Source organism: Nelumbo nucifera, chromosome 6 (assembly GCF_055504915.1).
Source record: "Nelumbo nucifera cultivar China Antique chromosome 6, China Antique-T2T, whole genome shotgun sequence".
Taxonomy (NCBI): Eukaryota; Viridiplantae; Streptophyta; class Magnoliopsida; order Proteales; family Nelumbonaceae; genus Nelumbo; species Nelumbo nucifera.
In genome coordinates, this window is record NC_142654.1 from 33,464,245 (window position 1) to 33,482,541 (window position 18,297).

General features: G+C 40.4%; 2 protein-coding genes across 2 annotated transcripts; both read left to right on the plus strand.

The window, feature by feature from the left end:
• Positions 1 to 1,433: 1,433 nt before the first annotated feature.
• On the plus strand, positions 1,434 to 16,548 carry LOC104606424 (replicase polyprotein 1ab protein). Its single transcript, XM_010271608.3, has 4 exons — positions 1,434 to 2,003; positions 3,453 to 3,506; positions 5,440 to 5,565; positions 16,118 to 16,548. Exons 1-4 carry the CDS (start codon positions 1,626 to 1,628, stop codon positions 16,292 to 16,294), a joined length of 735 nt encoding a protein of 244 aa, XP_010269910.1. The 5' UTR covers positions 1,434 to 1,625; the 3' UTR covers positions 16,295 to 16,548.
• Positions 9,864 to 11,168, plus strand: LOC148790746 (uncharacterized). The gene is made up of 2 exons (XM_088889583.1): positions 9,864 to 10,716; positions 11,043 to 11,168. The coding sequence occupies exons 1-2, from the start codon at positions 9,864 to 9,866 to the stop codon at positions 11,078 to 11,080; spliced, it is 891 nt and encodes a 296-aa protein (XP_088745709.1). The 3' UTR covers positions 11,081 to 11,168.
• Positions 16,549 to 18,297: the final 1,749 nt, after the last annotated feature.

The window sequence follows — 18,297 nt, forward strand, 5'->3', positions numbered from 1 at the left end:
GCTAAAATAAACTGGAAACTAAAGTTGTAAACAATAAGGTTGCGTGCACGCAATGCAGTGCATTAGAAGAGCCACAAGATTGATTGCTTCACAGGCTCGCAGCTAAATAGTAACTTCAAATTCGATATTCCGAAAAACATAAATAAAAAAGTAATTCGGTTTTTCCAACAGAAGGTTATTTTTCTTTCTTTTGTTTGTCATGAGTTTCATGACTAGATCTGTTCATGGGCCGGGCCGGGCTCGGACTGGGCTTTTTCTTTTCATTAATAGAAAATTTTCAGGCCTGAGCCTGAGTCTTGCCCGACCAACGGGCCTACGATTTAGGCCCAAGCCTGGCCCTCATAAAATGCCCAAATCCTGGGCCTGAGCCCGAAGAGAGAGATGACCTAGTTCACTGGTGATGCCGGTGCCTGAGTTCATTTTTGAGAGAGAATGGTGCTTGAGTTCGCCGGTTCCTGGGAGTCTGAGAGTGAGAATGAAAACTGAGAAAGTGAGAAGATAGAAGATGAAAATAGTGCCGGCTGGAGAGAGAGAGAGGACCTAGTTCTAGTGGCGCCCGTCGTTGGTGTCTAAGTTTGCAGGCTGAAAACGGTGCGCTTGGGTACGTACGTTCTGAGAGAGAGAAATTGAGAATGAGAAGAAAAGTGAGAAGATAAAACGCTACTGAAAAGAGGGAAATGGGAAAGAGTTATGGAGGCCGGGCTCGTCCATCAGACTATCCGGCCCATGAACAGGTCTATTGATGACTATCATGAATTTAACGGTTAACACATGCAACTATGTATTGGGCAAGACCTCAAGATGACAGACCACAAACATGGTCATCATCAATTACTCGTGTCTACTGTCAAAGAGACGCTCAGACGCTTCGCCAAAGGCCTAGAGCCAGACCAAATTCCAGCCTCAGAAGTCAGAAGGGAAAAGGCCAGAACCGGAACCTGAAACCTGTCTTTTTGTGGTTGGACACTTGATACTACCATACAAGTCCGGGTCACCTGTCAACAAAATATATTCCAACATGACCTGACACAGCACATCTCATAGATGGCCGGCCTTATTTTTATAGTGGGTACAGACTCATGGTGAGATATGCGATATTAGTTCATGTTGGTAGGGGTTGGAACGTGTATTGTTGGCAGTAAACTATAACTCCCAACATGTGAGGGACACCACATGGAACTGCCGCTGAAAGATTCTGTTTTGATGGTCACAAAAGCTTCTGAGGTGTCATCTAGATGAATCTGTCGTTCTACTGGCAATTACCCGTCCAAACACAACATTGGCGATAATTAAATCACTATTTGCTTTTTGTATCAATTCCACAATTTATTTTGTCTTTTTATATGATCGATTCGTCAATATATTTGTAATCTAGATTTTTCTCCACGCAAAAGATAAAAAAAAATAAAAAATAAAAAGGAAGATTAAATCCCTAACTTGCAAAAAGAGACTTCGAGAGAGAGCGCGCTGCAGGATAACTTCATGCACCCATCACGTTCACGCTAGAAAAATTTCGAGTGTCTTGTGCCCTCCCTTAGGCCTAAACTGTTCTCTTCTCCGCCAGCTGAGCTGAGCTGAGCTGAGCTTCACCTCAAGACCGCAGTGCATGTGTGTGTGTGGTAATCATGGCGACGAGCCTGCCATGGCATCCCCTATTGTCTGCCTCGAAATCTCACCTTTCTATCCGACGACGGGCTCTCTCAACGCGTCAAGTGGTCACTGTGCAGGCCTTCCGCCGCAGCGATTTCGACGGCTTCGCGAAGCGAGTAACCTCCGGTGAGGCCTGGAGAGATGCTTGGCGGAGTGCTAACGATGGATTCGAGCAGTTCCTCTTCGATGCCAAGAAGACGGCGGAGCGTCTCGATCGTCAATACTCTGTCTCTCGACGACTTAACGCCGTCATGCAATCTGCCACCGACCGGGCTCGCGAGATCGACCGTGAGCTTGAAATCGGACGGCGGTGGCGCTCCTTTACCCTCGATTTCTCCAGGAATTGGCCCAGGGTTTGTTCTCCCTCAATTATTTCTTTTTGCCCAATTTTTACTTGGTTCAATATTTTTGGATGTTATATTTGGTTAAATACCTTAAAATCATTTTTCTTAGAATATAGTCGCGGCTATATATAAGTTTGCTAAGTTATTTGCAATTTTGTTTAATTGAGTTTCTTTCAGTCATTTCTGCTCTTTGTTGATACTTGATGGCGTGGCGAAGCTTTCGTGTGTATGAATTTTGAACATCTAAATTGAATCGTAAACAATTTCCGTTCTCCGTGATTATTTCTATTCATATTACTCCTACCACTTATTTTTCTTGTACATATATCACGTGGTAATTGTATCTTCGTAATCTTGGTTGCAATTATCGAATGATTTAACTTCTGCAGCACTATAAAGAGACTAGATGAACACTCATTAGGTGCTAGTTGAGAATTAGTGTGGAGAGCATAGTCATCTCTAATGAGAACGAGGAAAAATAAATTGGCAATAGAGCAGTTGGAATGATAAGTGGTCTTTCTTCTTCGACAAAGCATCTGGATGAATATTTGTTTGTTTTCACCCTTGGTCGTCTTGGTTATTTCCAACTCAAAATCTTGGCTATCGACGAACAGAGGGCAATTAACAAACAGAATGGTTCTAAGTTATCACATGGGTAAGTTGTACTTTGCATATCCATGGAGGTTGGAGGATGTAGTGGGTTAGATTCTTGATTTTATTTTTCCCATTGTTGAATGGTTTTGAATGGGTGGGCAAGAAATTTCAGTTTCTTTTGGTTATTTTGTACGAACTTAAGTTCTCTGTGGTACCTTTTGGTAGGAGTAACTAGGACCATCATATGATGTTTGGACCAGCATAAAATTCAATCTAAATTTGGTGAGCACCTTTGATGTTGGGTAGCAGGTCTGCTTATGGATGAGATTGTGGGGATGGTATGTGCAAGAAAGTTTCTTTCTTAGGTATTACTCTGGCATCAGCAAGATATGTTTCAGCTATGCCACTGAATCCTTTTTGAATATGGGTCTGAAGATTTCAATTTTCCTTGTAGGTATTTATTTTTATATTGGACTGTTGTGTCTATTATTCCAGTTCTCTTAGTCTTGTTGATCGATGATGATATGGATACCTAGTTTCATAGAGTTGTCAAGGTGTGATGATGATTCTAGGAAACTGTGGAGTGCCCAGTTGCCTAGGAGGCTAGTTTCTCTTTGGACATACTGAACATTTAAACTCTAACTGTAAGAAGTGCCCTGAGAAAATGACTCTGGTTCCCTTGGTGAAATTAAGAAGTTGCTGTGGTCATGTAAAATATTTTACTGCAATCTCACTTGTTTATTTTGCTTTTTTCCCCTGGGGTTGGATTATTTCAACTTTGTCATAGAAAGTTTAGTTGTTGGTTTTCATGTTTCATGGATGTTGGCATGGTTATTTATAACTTTTTTTGTCTTGTCCTTGCAGTATAGGAGGCAGCTGAATGATTTTCTTGATACTCCACTTGGAAGAAGTTTTGCTGTGAGTATCCATAACTCTTTTACAATGTATATAGATTTTTTTTTTGATCAGCAAATGATTTCATTAAAGATGAAAATTAAAGATGATACAATTTTTGAAAATACCAGCACTCTTTGGTATCATATTACAATTTTGTGCAAAAAAGAGTTTCTGTCAACTCCCTGTTTGGCTAATGCATCTGCTATCCCATTTCCAGACCTCACCCAGCTGAACTGTGAATTCAATTGCTTTGCAATAAAAACAATCTCTCCCTGAAAGCATGTTTGTATTTCCAAGGTACTGCCTTAAGCTGCTTTGCCCAATGGATAACTAATTGTGAATCACCTTCCACTTCCAAATCTCTAAGGCCAAGCTGTTGTGCTAGTCTCAGGCCTTGTAACAAAGCCAAGGTTTCTGCCTTCATTGAATCACCCATGCCGATTGGTCCTGAATGCAATGTATATAGATGTTCTTGATGTCCTACAAATTAAACTTATTTTCTGGTTGGGTGTTTTCTTCTGCCTTAAGTAATTATCTATAGTAAATATGGGAATGTTATTGGTGAAAATATCAGTCCCTTAGCTCAGTTATTTTCTATGGTCTTCACTTTTATTTGCTTTAATAAATAAAAAATGGGCTTGAAGTAGATGGTGTTTTGGTCAGTGACTCGTGTTATCGCAAAAACTTAAAACATGGCAATAGCAAATCTTTTAATGTTGAGGGGGTGTAAGGTTTCTTTCCCCTTGTTTCCTTTTTAGTATTTTTTTTTGGGGTTCCTGTTTCAAAACTTTTTTTTTCCTCTTTGATTGGAGCCTGTTTCAAAACTTTTGCTACAAGACAACCACTGGTGCCCTAAAATCATTGGTTTCCTATGTGTATGAATTTGTTAGACATTTCTAACATATTGATTGTGTCTCCTTTGTTCTTTATATCTATATGATTATTGACTCTGAATTTGCAATTTGATGAAGTTTGTTTCATTGATATCATGGTGTTATAATTCTCTAGTTATTCCTGATCCTAATTGATCAGCACAGAGTATACTTTTAGATGCTTAGGGGCCATTTGATAGCAACTGAATTAGCTGAACTGAATGACTTATTGATTTGTTTGTTAGTTGATAAAATAATTAAATAATAAAATATTTTGGGGGTATACTAATAAACCCAATTTCAGATTCAGCAAATAAGGAGCTTGCAACCTCCAGAGTAACTTATTCACTAAAAGACATAGCAACAAGTCATTCAATTCAGCCACTTCAGCTGTTATCAAATGGACCCTTAAGTGTCTACTAAAAGCTACAGCTTGTTATGTGGGTTGATCACTAGTTGATTATCAAGACTAGAAGCTGAGAAGCCTTGTTATTGCATGATAAAAGGTTTTTATAGTTTTGAATAGCGCCATAAACTCTAATGGTCTGACATCTTTGTTAATTAGCTCATTAGCTGATTCTTCCAAGAAATTCTAGGTAGCCCCTGTGCTTGGAGTTTGAAATTCCTATTACGTATATTTAGTTTTTTTTTTTAATAGAGGCAACTAGAATTCTGTGTATTTAGTTTGCAAATATATTTTGTACCAGGTGCTTAATGCGTAAGGGGCCATTGATTGGTGCAATGGTAAAACCTTGGGATGACAGGCGTTGGAATGTGGTTTGAGTTTGAGAGTGATCACTTTGTGCAAAAATTGCATAATGCCCCTTTTTTGACCTAATGCTTCACTGAGGAAATTCCCTTGGTTGTTGCAATCACTTTGGAGCTTCTGCATGTTAAGCTAACCATGACCACAAGGTATGATACTAGGATGACCATGCATTCCTAGTGTACTGGTGTAGGACCGGATGCATATTAGGATACCGATTTATATCAAATGCTGTTTATTTGATCCCTCTTTTTCCTTGTACCATCTCAGTTTATATAATTCTTATAGCTCATTTTTATGCCTTTTACTTTTGTAGACGGTCTTCTTCCTTTGGTTTGCATTATCTGGATGGCTTTTTCGAGTCTTGATCTTTGCAACATGGGTACTGCCATTTGCTGCTCCCCTACTCATTGGGACTGTTGCCAATAACTTTGTAATTGAGGTAAATTTACTGTTTCTGACCTTGATTTTTTTTCAGTCTAATGGATGACGGGGGATTTTTTTTGAAGATAAATAAAGAAGAAAATTTATTAATGAAACAGAAACAGAAACAGAAACAGAAAAAGGAGGATTCAACCAGGTGATAAGACATCACCCAACCCAGGAAAAAACAATCATCTTACCCCTTGGGCCTTAAGAAAGCAACCCTAAAATCACCAATTACAATTTGAAATCCCCACGCCAACCAAAACTGAAAAACCCGAGAAACACATAAAAACCTCCTTCCCTAGAACTCGTAAAAGCAAGTAAATGCTCACTCCCACCCACCAACAGAGACACCAACCCTGAACCCATAAACCTATTCTGACGAGACTCAAAATCACACTTAAAACAGAGACATTCTCCCATAAACCTATTTGAAAGGCTTTCTTCATCTTCTTCCTCTTCTTCTTTGGCACTGCCCCAAAAACTTTCAGCTTTAATCTGGCAAAAGCTTTTGAAACTTGAACTGGGGAATTCAAGAAGATTGATTGAATGGGATAGGTTTTAGTAGCTCAGTTTTTCTGCTCTTGTCGTTGTAAATTTTGTAATTATGTTTTTAACTCTTTCCCCAACTCATTTAAGTTTTATGTGTAACAAGAGTTAGTCTTGAAGGTTACCTTCTGAGGGTAATATGCTATGTAATACATGGTGCAGTTAGCTAAAGACTAAATTGTCTATTAGTTTCATTGTCCTATACCTTTTAATTAATGGAAATATCTTTAATAGCCATAAGTTAACTTGATAATATTCTAAGCATTTAATTGATCAGTTTTCTTCAAGTATATTTGACATTATGGTAAAGGTCCTTTGAGAAAAGGTTTGTTAGGGGGCAGACCAAAAAGGACTTGAGTGGAAGTAGTTAGAAATGATTTAAGCACCCACCTAATTTGACAATGGATATGACACTGAACACAACAGATTGGAGAAGTCATGTAGCCAATCCCATCTAGTTGGTACAAGGCTTACATGATGATAATGATGATATTACTTGTATAAGTGTGGGGTCCATGACCCATGCAAGAGGTGGATTATCAGCTGTGTTACTTAATACTTATATTGATTCCTTCCTGTACAATTTGTATTCTAATAGCAGACTGCAAAGTTCACTCAGTTGTATGAAGCTCTAGTCTGATTATTGATCAGAGCCCACATTCAATCAGTCAATAGAGAGGTTAACCAGGGCAAAATTGATGTAGATTCCAGGTTTTTTTCGTATTCATCTAGATGGATATTAAATTATTAAGTGGCTTTATTGACAAATTTTACAAGGCTTCTAAAATGATGCATTAGATCAGATGGCCAAAGGTAATATCAATTTTTGGTACAAACATGAGACAATATCTATATGGGATCTGTCACCTGGCAATCTTGTTCCACCCAATTTCTGGTATGCTGGTTATTTATATTGATAAAAAAAAAGATATGCTGGTTATTTATAGGATCATCCCAAGCTGCATATGGTTTCTGCAGTTCAAACCTAAAAGTGTTCCATCTTGTTTCTCTTCTTCTCAGGGTCCTGCTGCAGACCTAAGAAACTCCCTTGTTTTTCTTTTCGTGACCTGTAGATAATTGGAGAATATTTATTTGATGCTTTAATACTCTTTACCTGTAAAGTTGTTTGTGTGCATGGAAAATATGCACCTACATCTAGTTGTCTATGTATATTTGGGCATTACATCTAGGAGAGAGGGTTCTAGAAGTGCAAAAGCCTTTATTTTTTTGATCAGCAGAAAAAATTATTTTGTCCTATTTGGTTATATATGAGGTTAGTACAACTTGATTAGTACAATTATTTTGTCATATTTGGTTGTCCATGTACAATTGAACTTGTGATGCAGGCATGGTAGCATGAAGGAACTTTTCTTCTACCATGGTTTCTTTCCTTGCTTCCATGCTGAGGTGAACCTCATGGCATTCAACAAATCCACGAATAAGAGCAAGGTAAAAAAAGCAAGCTGAATTTGCCATGGGTGGAAGATTTTCACCGATCAGGAATTGGTGGAGATTTCTCAAGGTGGAAATGAAGGAATTTCTGATGGAGCTATTTCAGAATAAAGAGCTCGTAGTTAGAATTCAAGAAGGCAGGAAAGGTACAGTTATGTTAGTAAGGGAGGTGGCATTTTGGTTCCAAAGCTTTCTGGATGGTGCGGTGAATGTAAGTTGGAGATTGGATTGGAAAGACACGTTCAGAATGCAGTAAGGAGGAGGAATGCAAAATGTTGGTTTGTGTCGCTTAAAGAAAGATTCAAGAATGTAAAGAAGCAAACGATCATTATACCAGAAGGTAAGGATCTGGAAGGGTGGACAAGAATTGCTAATCAACTTCATGCAGTGGTAAGCAAAAGCTGGGGGAGTAAGAAGGAGAACAACTTAACAAAAGGAAAGAAAACAGTGGAAGATTTTGGAAAGGAGGACCTGAAGGAAATAAGAAAGAATTTTGAGAACTTAAGACTCGAAGATAAGTCCAAATGCAGGGCTTCTGTGATGGTTGCGGTGTCTACAGCGGAACCAAAATTCAGGTTAAACCGAGAGGAGAGAGAATGGGGGCAAAGGCTTGTGGTTACTGCAAAAAATAAAGTTTTAGACTGGACAAGAATCTTAGAAGACGTAACAGAGAAGTTGGGAGTCAAGAGTACAACAGCCCTCATACCGTTTAATGAGAGGAAGGCTATTTTGGATGCAGGGAAGAGGGCAGTGGGCTGTGAGATCATCGAGACGCAAGATAGAACGATGACAATTGAAAAATGGTTGCCGTCATGCAACTCTCTGGAGATTTCTGATGGTTGCTTCCACCTGAATCTGGTGGGGCTGCCTTTCAATCTCTGGACGAGATCCATAATTGAGCAGATTGCAATGGCGATGGGAGGTGCTCTGTGTAGAGAACATTGATGTGGGCCCCACAGCTGTGGTACCACTCTGTCCGTAGGGTAGAATGTATCTAGTCACAGCTGTGGTTATTTTGTTGTTCTGTTATTTCTAGTTTCAGTTTTATATTGGTTGTTATTTGTTAGCAGTTGTGATGTAAACACCAAGGGCAGATATGTCCTTTCATGTAACTAGCATAACCTATATATATTAACTTAAAGTGGCGGCGGCAGAATATTGACATTCTGTTCTTCTCCTCAAAATCTGTGTTCTATTGCTCTTCCATCACTCTTTCTTCTACATCTTCTTCACTTTCTCTTCTCATCGAACCTAAAATCTCTTAGTGATCAAGACTGAATAGCAGTCTTGAAAACCTACATGGTATCAGAGCCAAGTTAGGGTTTTTCATGTGAGTCTAATACCAGTCGACCACATGAGAATCTCCTAGGACTGAAAGCTGAAAAGGAGGAGTTCGCAGACTGATTCTTGGAGATCGCCAGAGGTGCTAGCAGCTGTTGGAAACTTGCTAGGGTTGCAGAGTGTTGGTGGTCAGGAAGGATCAGAGAAGACTAGGGTTCAGGTAACCCTAGAAGGTAGCAAACTATTTTTTCCTTGTAAGTTGTTACTTTTTAATAGAAGTTCTTTCAGAGAAGATAGGTTGGACCTATCTGGAGGGGAAGGCCGAACCATTCTAGCTCTTTCTCTCTTCGATTTCCTAGGGTTTTACATCAAACCCTGGACCGAACTGTGTTTCTCTCTACTCTAGGGTTTGAAAGTGATCTGCGGCAAGTCCTAGTGGTTGACTGAACTCTGTTATCTACCTAGAGCTACTCTTAAGTTGATTGGTAGATCCGATCAGATTCTAGGGTTTCTTATTAACCCTACTGCAAGCTCATCTATACAGTTTGGACTGTGCGACTGAATTGCTTCCGTTCAGGACTGATTAAAACCCTACTGAAAGCTCATCTATATAGTTTGGACTGTGCGACTGAATTGCTTCTGGTTGACTGAACTCTGTGATCTACCTAGAGCTACTCTTAAGTTGATTGGTAGATCCGATCAGATTCTAGGGTTTCTTATTAACCCTACTGCAAGCTCATCTATACAGTTTGGACTATGCGACTGAATTGCTTCTTTTCAGGACTGATTAAAACCCTACTGAAAGCTCATCTATATAGTTTGGACTGTGCGACTGAATTGCTTCCTTTCAGGACTGATTAAAACCCTAACTTTCCCTAGCATATCAGTTTTGTTTTAAAGCTGTTCTCAGAGTTCTAAGGGGGTTAGAGATCTACGGACAGCTACTGCTGTGTTGGCTAGTTGGTTTCAGATCAGAATTACTTCGGTTTTGTGCACATACACTGAGAATACAGATCAGGCCTCCTGGGAGATATGAAAGAACCTTCCAAGGGAGACCCGACATATACCAAGTGGATGCAAGAAAACTACTTGGTTATGACATGGTTGTGTAATTCTATGCAGCCTCATATTAGTCGGAATTATTTGTGGGCAAAAACAACTAAGGAGATATGGGATGTTATGAAAGAAACTTACTCCCAACCCCTTAATGTTGCCAGAGCATATGAATTGAAATGTGAAGTGAACACCCTTAAACAAGGAGAGAAACCGGTATCGGTCTACTTCTCTACCTTGAAGTCCCTATGGCATGAGATTGATCACTTAGAGACTCTTGAGTGGGAGAGTCCCAAAGATGCTCAGACCCATAGAAAGCACATCGAGACAAACAGAGTGTTTGAGTTCCTGGCGGGACTGAACTCAGAATATGATATTGTGAGGCAGCAGATTTTGACTAGAGACAATGTGACTCTCTCTCAGGCTTACTCATTTGTACATAGTGAAGAAACTAGAAGGAAGGTTATGATGCAACTCATATCAGCCTTGGTAGCGGCTACACCCAAATCAGGGGGTGATTCAGAGAAGGACAGGAGGAAGGAAGACAAGAAGGATGTAGTATGTGAACATTGTAAGAAACCCAAACATACAAAAGAGACATGTTGGAAACTGCATCCCCACTTGGTTCCTGCGAAGTTAAGAAACAAGAAGGGCACTGCTCATGTAGCCATGAACACTGATTCAGCATCCTCATCTGGCACAAAAGGAACATCTTTGGAGACCTTAGCTGCAGTTCGGGCTGCCCTAATACAGCTAGAAAAGGAGGTTGGAAATTCAGCTCAGCCACCGCAGTCTCCATCAGCCCCTGTCACATCTGCCTTCGCCCATTCAGGTACTTGAGCTTCAGCCTATCATGCCTCAGCTCCAGGTACTACTGAACCTTGTTGGGTAATAGACTCAGGTGCATCTGATCACATGACTAGCTTGCCTTCACTGTTTACTACTTACCATTTGTCTTCTGGTAGGGATAAGGTATCTATTGCTGATGGCTCCCTGGTTCCTATTTCTGGGAAGGGTGACATCAAGCTTTCAGATACTATCTCCCTATCATCTGTTTTGCATGTGCCTAAGCTTGATACTAACCTTCTTTCAGTCAGCAGTATTACCAAGCATATGAACTGCTCAGTAACCTTCTTCCCTGACCGATGTGTTTTTCAGGACTTGGAGACGCAGAAGGTGATTGGGACTGGCTGTGAGAAGAATGGGATCTATCTTCTCGGGGAGCGGTTTCATCAGGGAGAGTCAGTAGAGAAGTTGTCTTTTGTTTCTAAGAGTGTGAGTCCGGTTATGCTTTGGCATAACCGATTAGGTCATTTGTCTTTTCGATCTTTACAGAGTCTGTTTCCTACTTTATTTGAGTCTATTGAGTTGTCTCGGCTACAGTGTGAAAGTTGTGAGTTTGCTAAGCATTGTAGAAAGCCTTATTTATTGAATAATAAAAGGAGTGATAATTCTTTTGATATTGTGCATACTGACGTTTGGGGGCCTTATCATATCCCTTCCATGGGTGGGTACATATATTTTTTGTTATTTGTTGATGACCATACCCGCTTTTCTTGGGTTTATCTCATGCGTTCACGAGATGAGGTACCTTCCCTGACTCAAAATTTTCACCAAATGATCATAACCCAGTTTGATGCCAAGATCAAAGTTCTCCGATCTGATAACGCAAAGGAATACTTTGCTAAATCATTGACATCTTATCTTCTTCATCATGGGGTTATCCACCAGAGCTCTTGCCCTCATACACCTCAGCAGAATGGAGTTGCCGAGAGGAAGAATAGGCACATTTTGGAAGTGGCTAGAAGCCTCATGTTTACTTCCAATGTCCCTATTCGCTTCTGGGGGGACGCTATCCTCACGGCGGTATACCTTATTAATCGGGTCCCTTCCAGGGTCCTTGATATGCGATCTCCTTTTTCACTTCTACACCCACGTGAGGACTTGTTTTCTATTCCCCTTAAGACATTCGGTTGCACATGCTTTGTTCAGCTTCTCGGACCCCATCCCTCCAAGTTCGAACCCAAAGCCTCCAAATGCATATTCCTTGGTTATGCACAAACTCAAAAGGGTTATTGCTGTTATGATCCTGTCTCCGGGAGGAAGTTTGTCTCCATGGATGTCACTTTCTTTGAGGGGACACCCTATTATCCTCGGGTTGCCCCTCAGGGGGAGAGTAGTGAGAGTGGGGGTTTGAGTTCTTGTCTTCACGGGGAGAGCAGTGAGAGTGGGGCAGTTCCTTTACCTATTCCATTGGGTGATGAGAACTGCAATGGTGAGGGTGGTCAGAGGGATCAGGAGTTGAGGGAAAGCTGCAATGGTGAGTGTGGTCAGAGGGATCAGGAGTTGAGGGTTTATCACAGGCGGTGCAAGCAGGTTGATCCTGATCATCAGCAGTCCAGACCAGCTCCAATCTCATCTGCAGCTCCAGGTCCAGATACTTCAGTCCCAGAGCCCATAGAGACTTCCCCTATAGATGATCTTGACCTTCCAATTGCAGTCCGTAAAGGGAAACGACATTGTACCACATCCACAGCCCATTGTATTTCCCATTTTTTATCCTATGATCGCCTATCTCCTACCTATCCGTCCCTGAATGGAAAGATGCAATGCAAGTTGAGATGGATGCCCTATTGAAAAACAACACCTGGGAGGTAGTTGATTTGCCAAAAGGAAAGAAACCAGTTGGATGCAGATGGGTATTTACGGTGAAGCATAATGCAGATGGATCTATTGAGAGGTATAAAGCTCGGTTAGTTGCAAGAGGGTTTACATAGACTTATGGCATAGATTACTTGGAGACATTTGCACCGGTAGCCAAGATGACTACTATTCGAGTTCTCTTGTCCCTTGTAGTAAGTCACACTTGGCCTTTATACCAAATGGACGTGAAAAATGCCTTTTTGATTGGAGATTTGCAGGAAGAAGTTTACATGCGTTTGCCTCCTGGCTTCTATGATGCAGAAGTAGGTAAGAAGGTCTGCCGGCTCAACAAGGCTTTGTATGGTTTGAAACAGTCATCTAGGGCTTGGTTCGATAGATTCAGACTAGCACTTGTGAAGTTTGGATATGTACAGGCCCAGTCAGATCATACCCTATTCATCAAGAGGGTGGAGTCTTCTTTGACACTGTTGGCAGTATATGTTGATGATATTGTGGTCACAGGGAATGATAGCCATGAGATTGAGTCTCTTAAACAGCTTCTTCACCAAGAATTTGAGGTGAAGGACCTTGGTGTACTCCGGTATTTTTTGGGTATTGAGGTTGCTAGATCCAAACAGGGGATCTTTATATCTCAGAGGAAATATGTCCTAGACCTGTTGGCAGAAACTGGAAAGTTAGGTGTCAAGCCTACAGATACACCAATTGAACAGAATCACAGGATTAGTGCCGAGAGTGGGGAGCTTCTTGAAGACAAAGTTATGTTCCAGCAACTGGTAGGAAAGCTCCTATATCTCTGCCTCACTCGGCCAGATATTACTTATGCTGTTAGTGTTGTCAGCCAGTACATGCATTCTCCTAGAACCACACATCTTCTTGCGGCAGAAAGAATCTTAGCCTACTTGAAGAGATGCCCAGGTAGGGGTATACTTTTCAAGAACAACAATCACATGAAGGTGGAGGTTTATACTGATGCAGATTGGGTTGGGAGTGTTGATGACAGAAGGTCTACCTCGGGATATTGTGCCCTTGTGGGAGGAAACCTTGTCTCCTGGAGAAGTAAGAAACAAAGTGTGGTCTCCCGGTCAAGTGCTGAAGCAGAATACAGGTCCATGGCCAATGAAGTGGCTGAAATCCTATGGCTAAGATCTCTACTTGAGGAGTTGGGTATTGAGTATGAGAAGCCCCTGATGCTGTACTATGATAATCATGCCGCCATAAATATAGCACATAATCCAGTACAGCATGACAGAACCAAACACATTGAAGTTGACCGCCATTTTGTGCGAGAGAGGGTCTCATCTCAAGAAGTATGCCTCCCTTACATCACATCCAGTATGCAACTAGCCGACATTCTTACTAAAGCCGTATCAAGAAAGAAGCTAGAGGCGGATCTATCCAAGTTGGGAATGATGAACATATACTCCCAACTTGAGGGGGAGTGTAGAGAACATTGATGTGGGCCCCACAGCTGTGGTACCACTCTGTCCGTAGGGTAGAATGTATCTAGTCACAGCTGTGGTTATTTTGTTGTTTTGTTATTTCTAGTTTCAGTTTTATATTGGTTGTTATTTGTTAGCTGTTATGATGTAAACACCAAGGGCAGATATGTCCTTTCATGTAACTAGCATAACCTATATATATTAACTTAAAGTGGCGGCGGCAGAATATTGACATTCTGTTCTTCTCCTCAAAATCTGTGTCTATTGCTCTTCCATCACTCTTTCTTCTACATCTTCTTCACTCTCTCTTCTCATTGAACCTAAAATCTCTTAGTGATCAAGACTGAATAGCAGTCTTGAAAACCTACACTCTGCTTGAGTTCAACAGTAGTGATCTGAGAGCTTTACGTATGAGGGTTGCTGGAGTCAAGCCAGAGGCGATTCCGAGGTCTTTCATGCTGCATGTCGGAGGCCTCTGGAGCAGGGTGTGGGTGGCTTTGGAAGTGGAATCATTGCTCTGATTTGGAAAGATGAAGGTTGAAGATGATGACGTGGTTGGTGGGGTTTCAAGTGGCTGCACAGGTGGGTGTAGATGTGGAGACTGGGAAAGAAGCTTCGAAGACTTTGGGGGAGATGCTTCGAATTCCAGAGTCGAATGCACGATGAGAAATGAATGATATTTATGAAAATGGAGGCTCGCATGGGGAAGTAGAATTGGCAGGGGCTGAGTCGGCGAGTGAGTGGGGTCCACCTTTTAAAGAGAAGGTTTGAAATTAGTTTAAGTGAACCGGATGGTCTGCCAGCGGTTCAAGAGTTCAGATCAAAAGGGGCTATTAAATCATGTGAATGCTCTATTAGTTACATGTTGCTTTGGCCTTCGATAAGCCCGAGTAACTGGGCCAACTCAAACACAGTATCCATACGTATTGTGTCATCCTCAGACGGGATAGAAGAAGGTAGATGAGAGGTAGCAGGAGATCTCAGAGGAGGAAGAGAGGAAGTTAAGAACGGGGAGACATACCAAGGTAGGATCGCCGGTGGATCAAAGTTTACGGGTGAAGGAGTGTATGTACAAGGGCTTGATGGTGATGGTAAGCTGGATGGTGCATTCCTTCCATCAACTTTAGCAGATAAGGAGTATGGCTTGGAGATTTCGCCTCGAGCAAAAGGAAAGTTGTCTAATACTCAAGATGTCAACAACGATTTGCAAAATGACAAGGGCTTTCGATCCAGGAATAGAGAAAAAGGCATTGAGAAGTTTCTGAGGACTAAAAAACCAAGTCTGAAAAGAAAAAAGAACGGTAAGGAAGAATGATTTGACTGAGATTAGAGAAGGAGAGGAAGAGAGTTGGGTATGGGTGATTACTAGGTTTGACAAACATGGCAAGAAGAGTCTCATTGGCGTGCAGAAGAGACTCACAACAGTAGTCCATATTCTACTGCGACTGGCAATGCTGGTTGTATTTATCAGGTGAGGTTGATGTTCACTCGGAGCCGGGGGATACGAACTTGAAGCCTGCTGAGGATAGATGTGATTTGGGTCTTCCAACCTCTCTGAGTTCAAAAGATCTATACTCTGCTGAATTTGAGGACATCAGGACATCAGACTATATCTATTGGTGACAGACATCATAATACACAAGAGTGCAAACATAATTTTTGTTAAGTCTGAAATATTATTTAGTTTCAACGTGCACCCTCTCATGCTACTGGGGGCAAGGCCAAAAGACAAGAAGCATCCTCTTCCTAGAGTTGTTGCTGCCCCCACTAGACTAGACATATATTGCCACATATAATAGATATGCCCCAGATTTTGATTGTTTTTTTTTTTTTTTTAATTCCTACTTTTGAATGGTCTATTCAAAGAGATCGCTTGGACCACATGAGCAGGAGGAAATTTGCGGTTAGGGCCCATAAGATAGTCTTCATTCAGGCCGGAAATTGTGCAATTTATCCAAAATCAGATATTTTGAAAGGTTCATACAAGTGGACATCTGTATTTATGTTCAATTTGATCTTGTATCCTTCCTATTGATATCACCATTACATTGTCACTCACATTAATAATTGAAATTATGAAGTAAAGAATTATAATGTGCATGGTATTTCTTTCCTTCAATGTTTAAACAGGGAGCTTGTCCAGCTTGCAAAAGACGTTTCATGGGCTACAAGAACCAAGTAGTTCGCTGTGCAAGCTGTGGAAATATTGTGTGGCAACCGAAAGGTGACTTCTTCTCAGGTGGAAGTAATAATACCTCTTCAACCTCTGGACCTGACATTATTGATGTCGAGTTTGAGGAGAAATGAGAGACATTTCTAAGTGCTGGTGAATGGTGTGGCTGTGGCACTCGTTCCTCAAGCAACATGAGAAGAGAAAAAGGAGAAATGTAAGAGCCTGTGAGCTTATTTGTTGTGATTTCAGGATTTTCTCATCTACTGTAAATGGAAAGTAGTAGTAGGAATTATTCAATATTTTGTTCTGTATATTGACTTTGTTAGTTTGTTTAGCTCAAGAAAGAAAGGAAAGAAATGCATGTCCATTGGTCCGTTCAACTAAGAAACTACCTGTTTTTTATTAGAAAATTTCCTCTAAGAGTATTTTTTGGGGGAGTGAGTTCCTACTTTCATCCGATGGAAAACATTTTAATATTATGGCCGAAACAAAGAGTTGCCTTGCTGTGGCTTTGATGATGAAGCCATGATTGGAATCTAAAGGTATTCATGTTAATGCATGGCCAACAATGATCTCATACATATTCCAGTCTGATGGCTCATAGCAAGTTCATGTGGATATGTCGTCTGTGTTTTGAATTTGTTATCGTAGGTGAAAATTTGCCTTTTCTTTTGGAATCTGTGTTGTATTTGCACGAGTTATGAACCATAAGTCAGTAATATACTAATATTTACATTCTTATAGTCCAAATTGGTGTCATGCATGGTTTCATATGGGGATAAGGCTTTAACAACAACAGTCGACTTTATTTTTGTATTTATTTTGAAGCCACCTTTCTTTTAAGTCACACAATAGCCAAGCCCAAATTCCACTTTTTTACTTTTGGTTTCCAAATGGTCATTTTTCTAAAAACTTTCATTTTATAGTGAGCCATATATCTTAGCCGTTTCAACTTAGTTTGACTCTAGCAAGGTTCACGTATCGTTTCGTGACCCTTCCGATATGCCCCTACAGTGGGTGTATCGGGGGTCTGACCGGTTCAGGGGATGGAGGGGTCTTAGACTGGTTCCCCTGAATCAGTTTTGAAAAATAAAATAAAAAAAAAGTAAAAAAACAAGTATCGAAATGCTCGATACCCCTACCGGCATATCAGGCGTATCGATATTTTGAACCTTGGACTCTAGTTTATTTAAAAAGTTTTTTTTTTCATTAAGATATATTGTTTTAGGAAGTTTGAATTCAGTTAGGCCCAGTTTGGAAGGAGTATAAATACAAATATGTACAGTATTGCACTCTACAAATTTGTATTTGTACTCCTTCCAAACTGAGCTTATTTTTGGTAGTTTTACTATTTCTGGAAAGCTAGGTTTTGCCTATGAATAGGCTCTTGTACATGAACAATGGCATTGAATTAAACAAAGTTTCTTTTAAATGTCGTTATTTTCATGAAAATTCATTTAGAGGACAATGGTCTTCTTTGTAGGCATTTGGCACTGGAATGTTTCACAAGTGTTCCTTTTCTGATGTGTCATTCATGTCACATCAGCAATTGAATGGAATTGGTCAGAAATTCACATCTGGCAATCTGTTTTTTTGAAAAAAAAATGCTTTGCAATGATTAGGAAAGGTCCGAAAGGAGGACTTTATTGAACCATTAAATTGACGATTCTTGAAAAACTTTGGTGATTTTGAATCACTAAGGTAATGTGATACATTGAAATTTGAAAAAAATGACTTCTTATTTTAGATGTGATATAGTTGTCATTATAAGTATATTATGATGCCAAATCACTTTGGTAAGAAATCACATAATACTTGTCAATTAAATGGAGTTGGTAAGAAATTCACAATTGGCAATCTTTTTTTTTTTCAAAAAGAAAATGTTTTACAATGATTAGCCCTAGGAAAGGAGGAGTTTCTTGAATCATTAAATTGACAACTGTTGTATTGACTCCGTGATTTTGGGACCCACCGATATGCCCTTATAGTGGGTGTATCGGAGGTCTGACCGGTTCAGGGGATGGAGACCTAAACCGGCCCCTCTGAACCGGTTTCAAAAAAAAACTAAAAAAAATAGTACCGATTTGCCCGATATGCCCATACCGACATATCGGGTGTATCGATATTTTAAACTTTG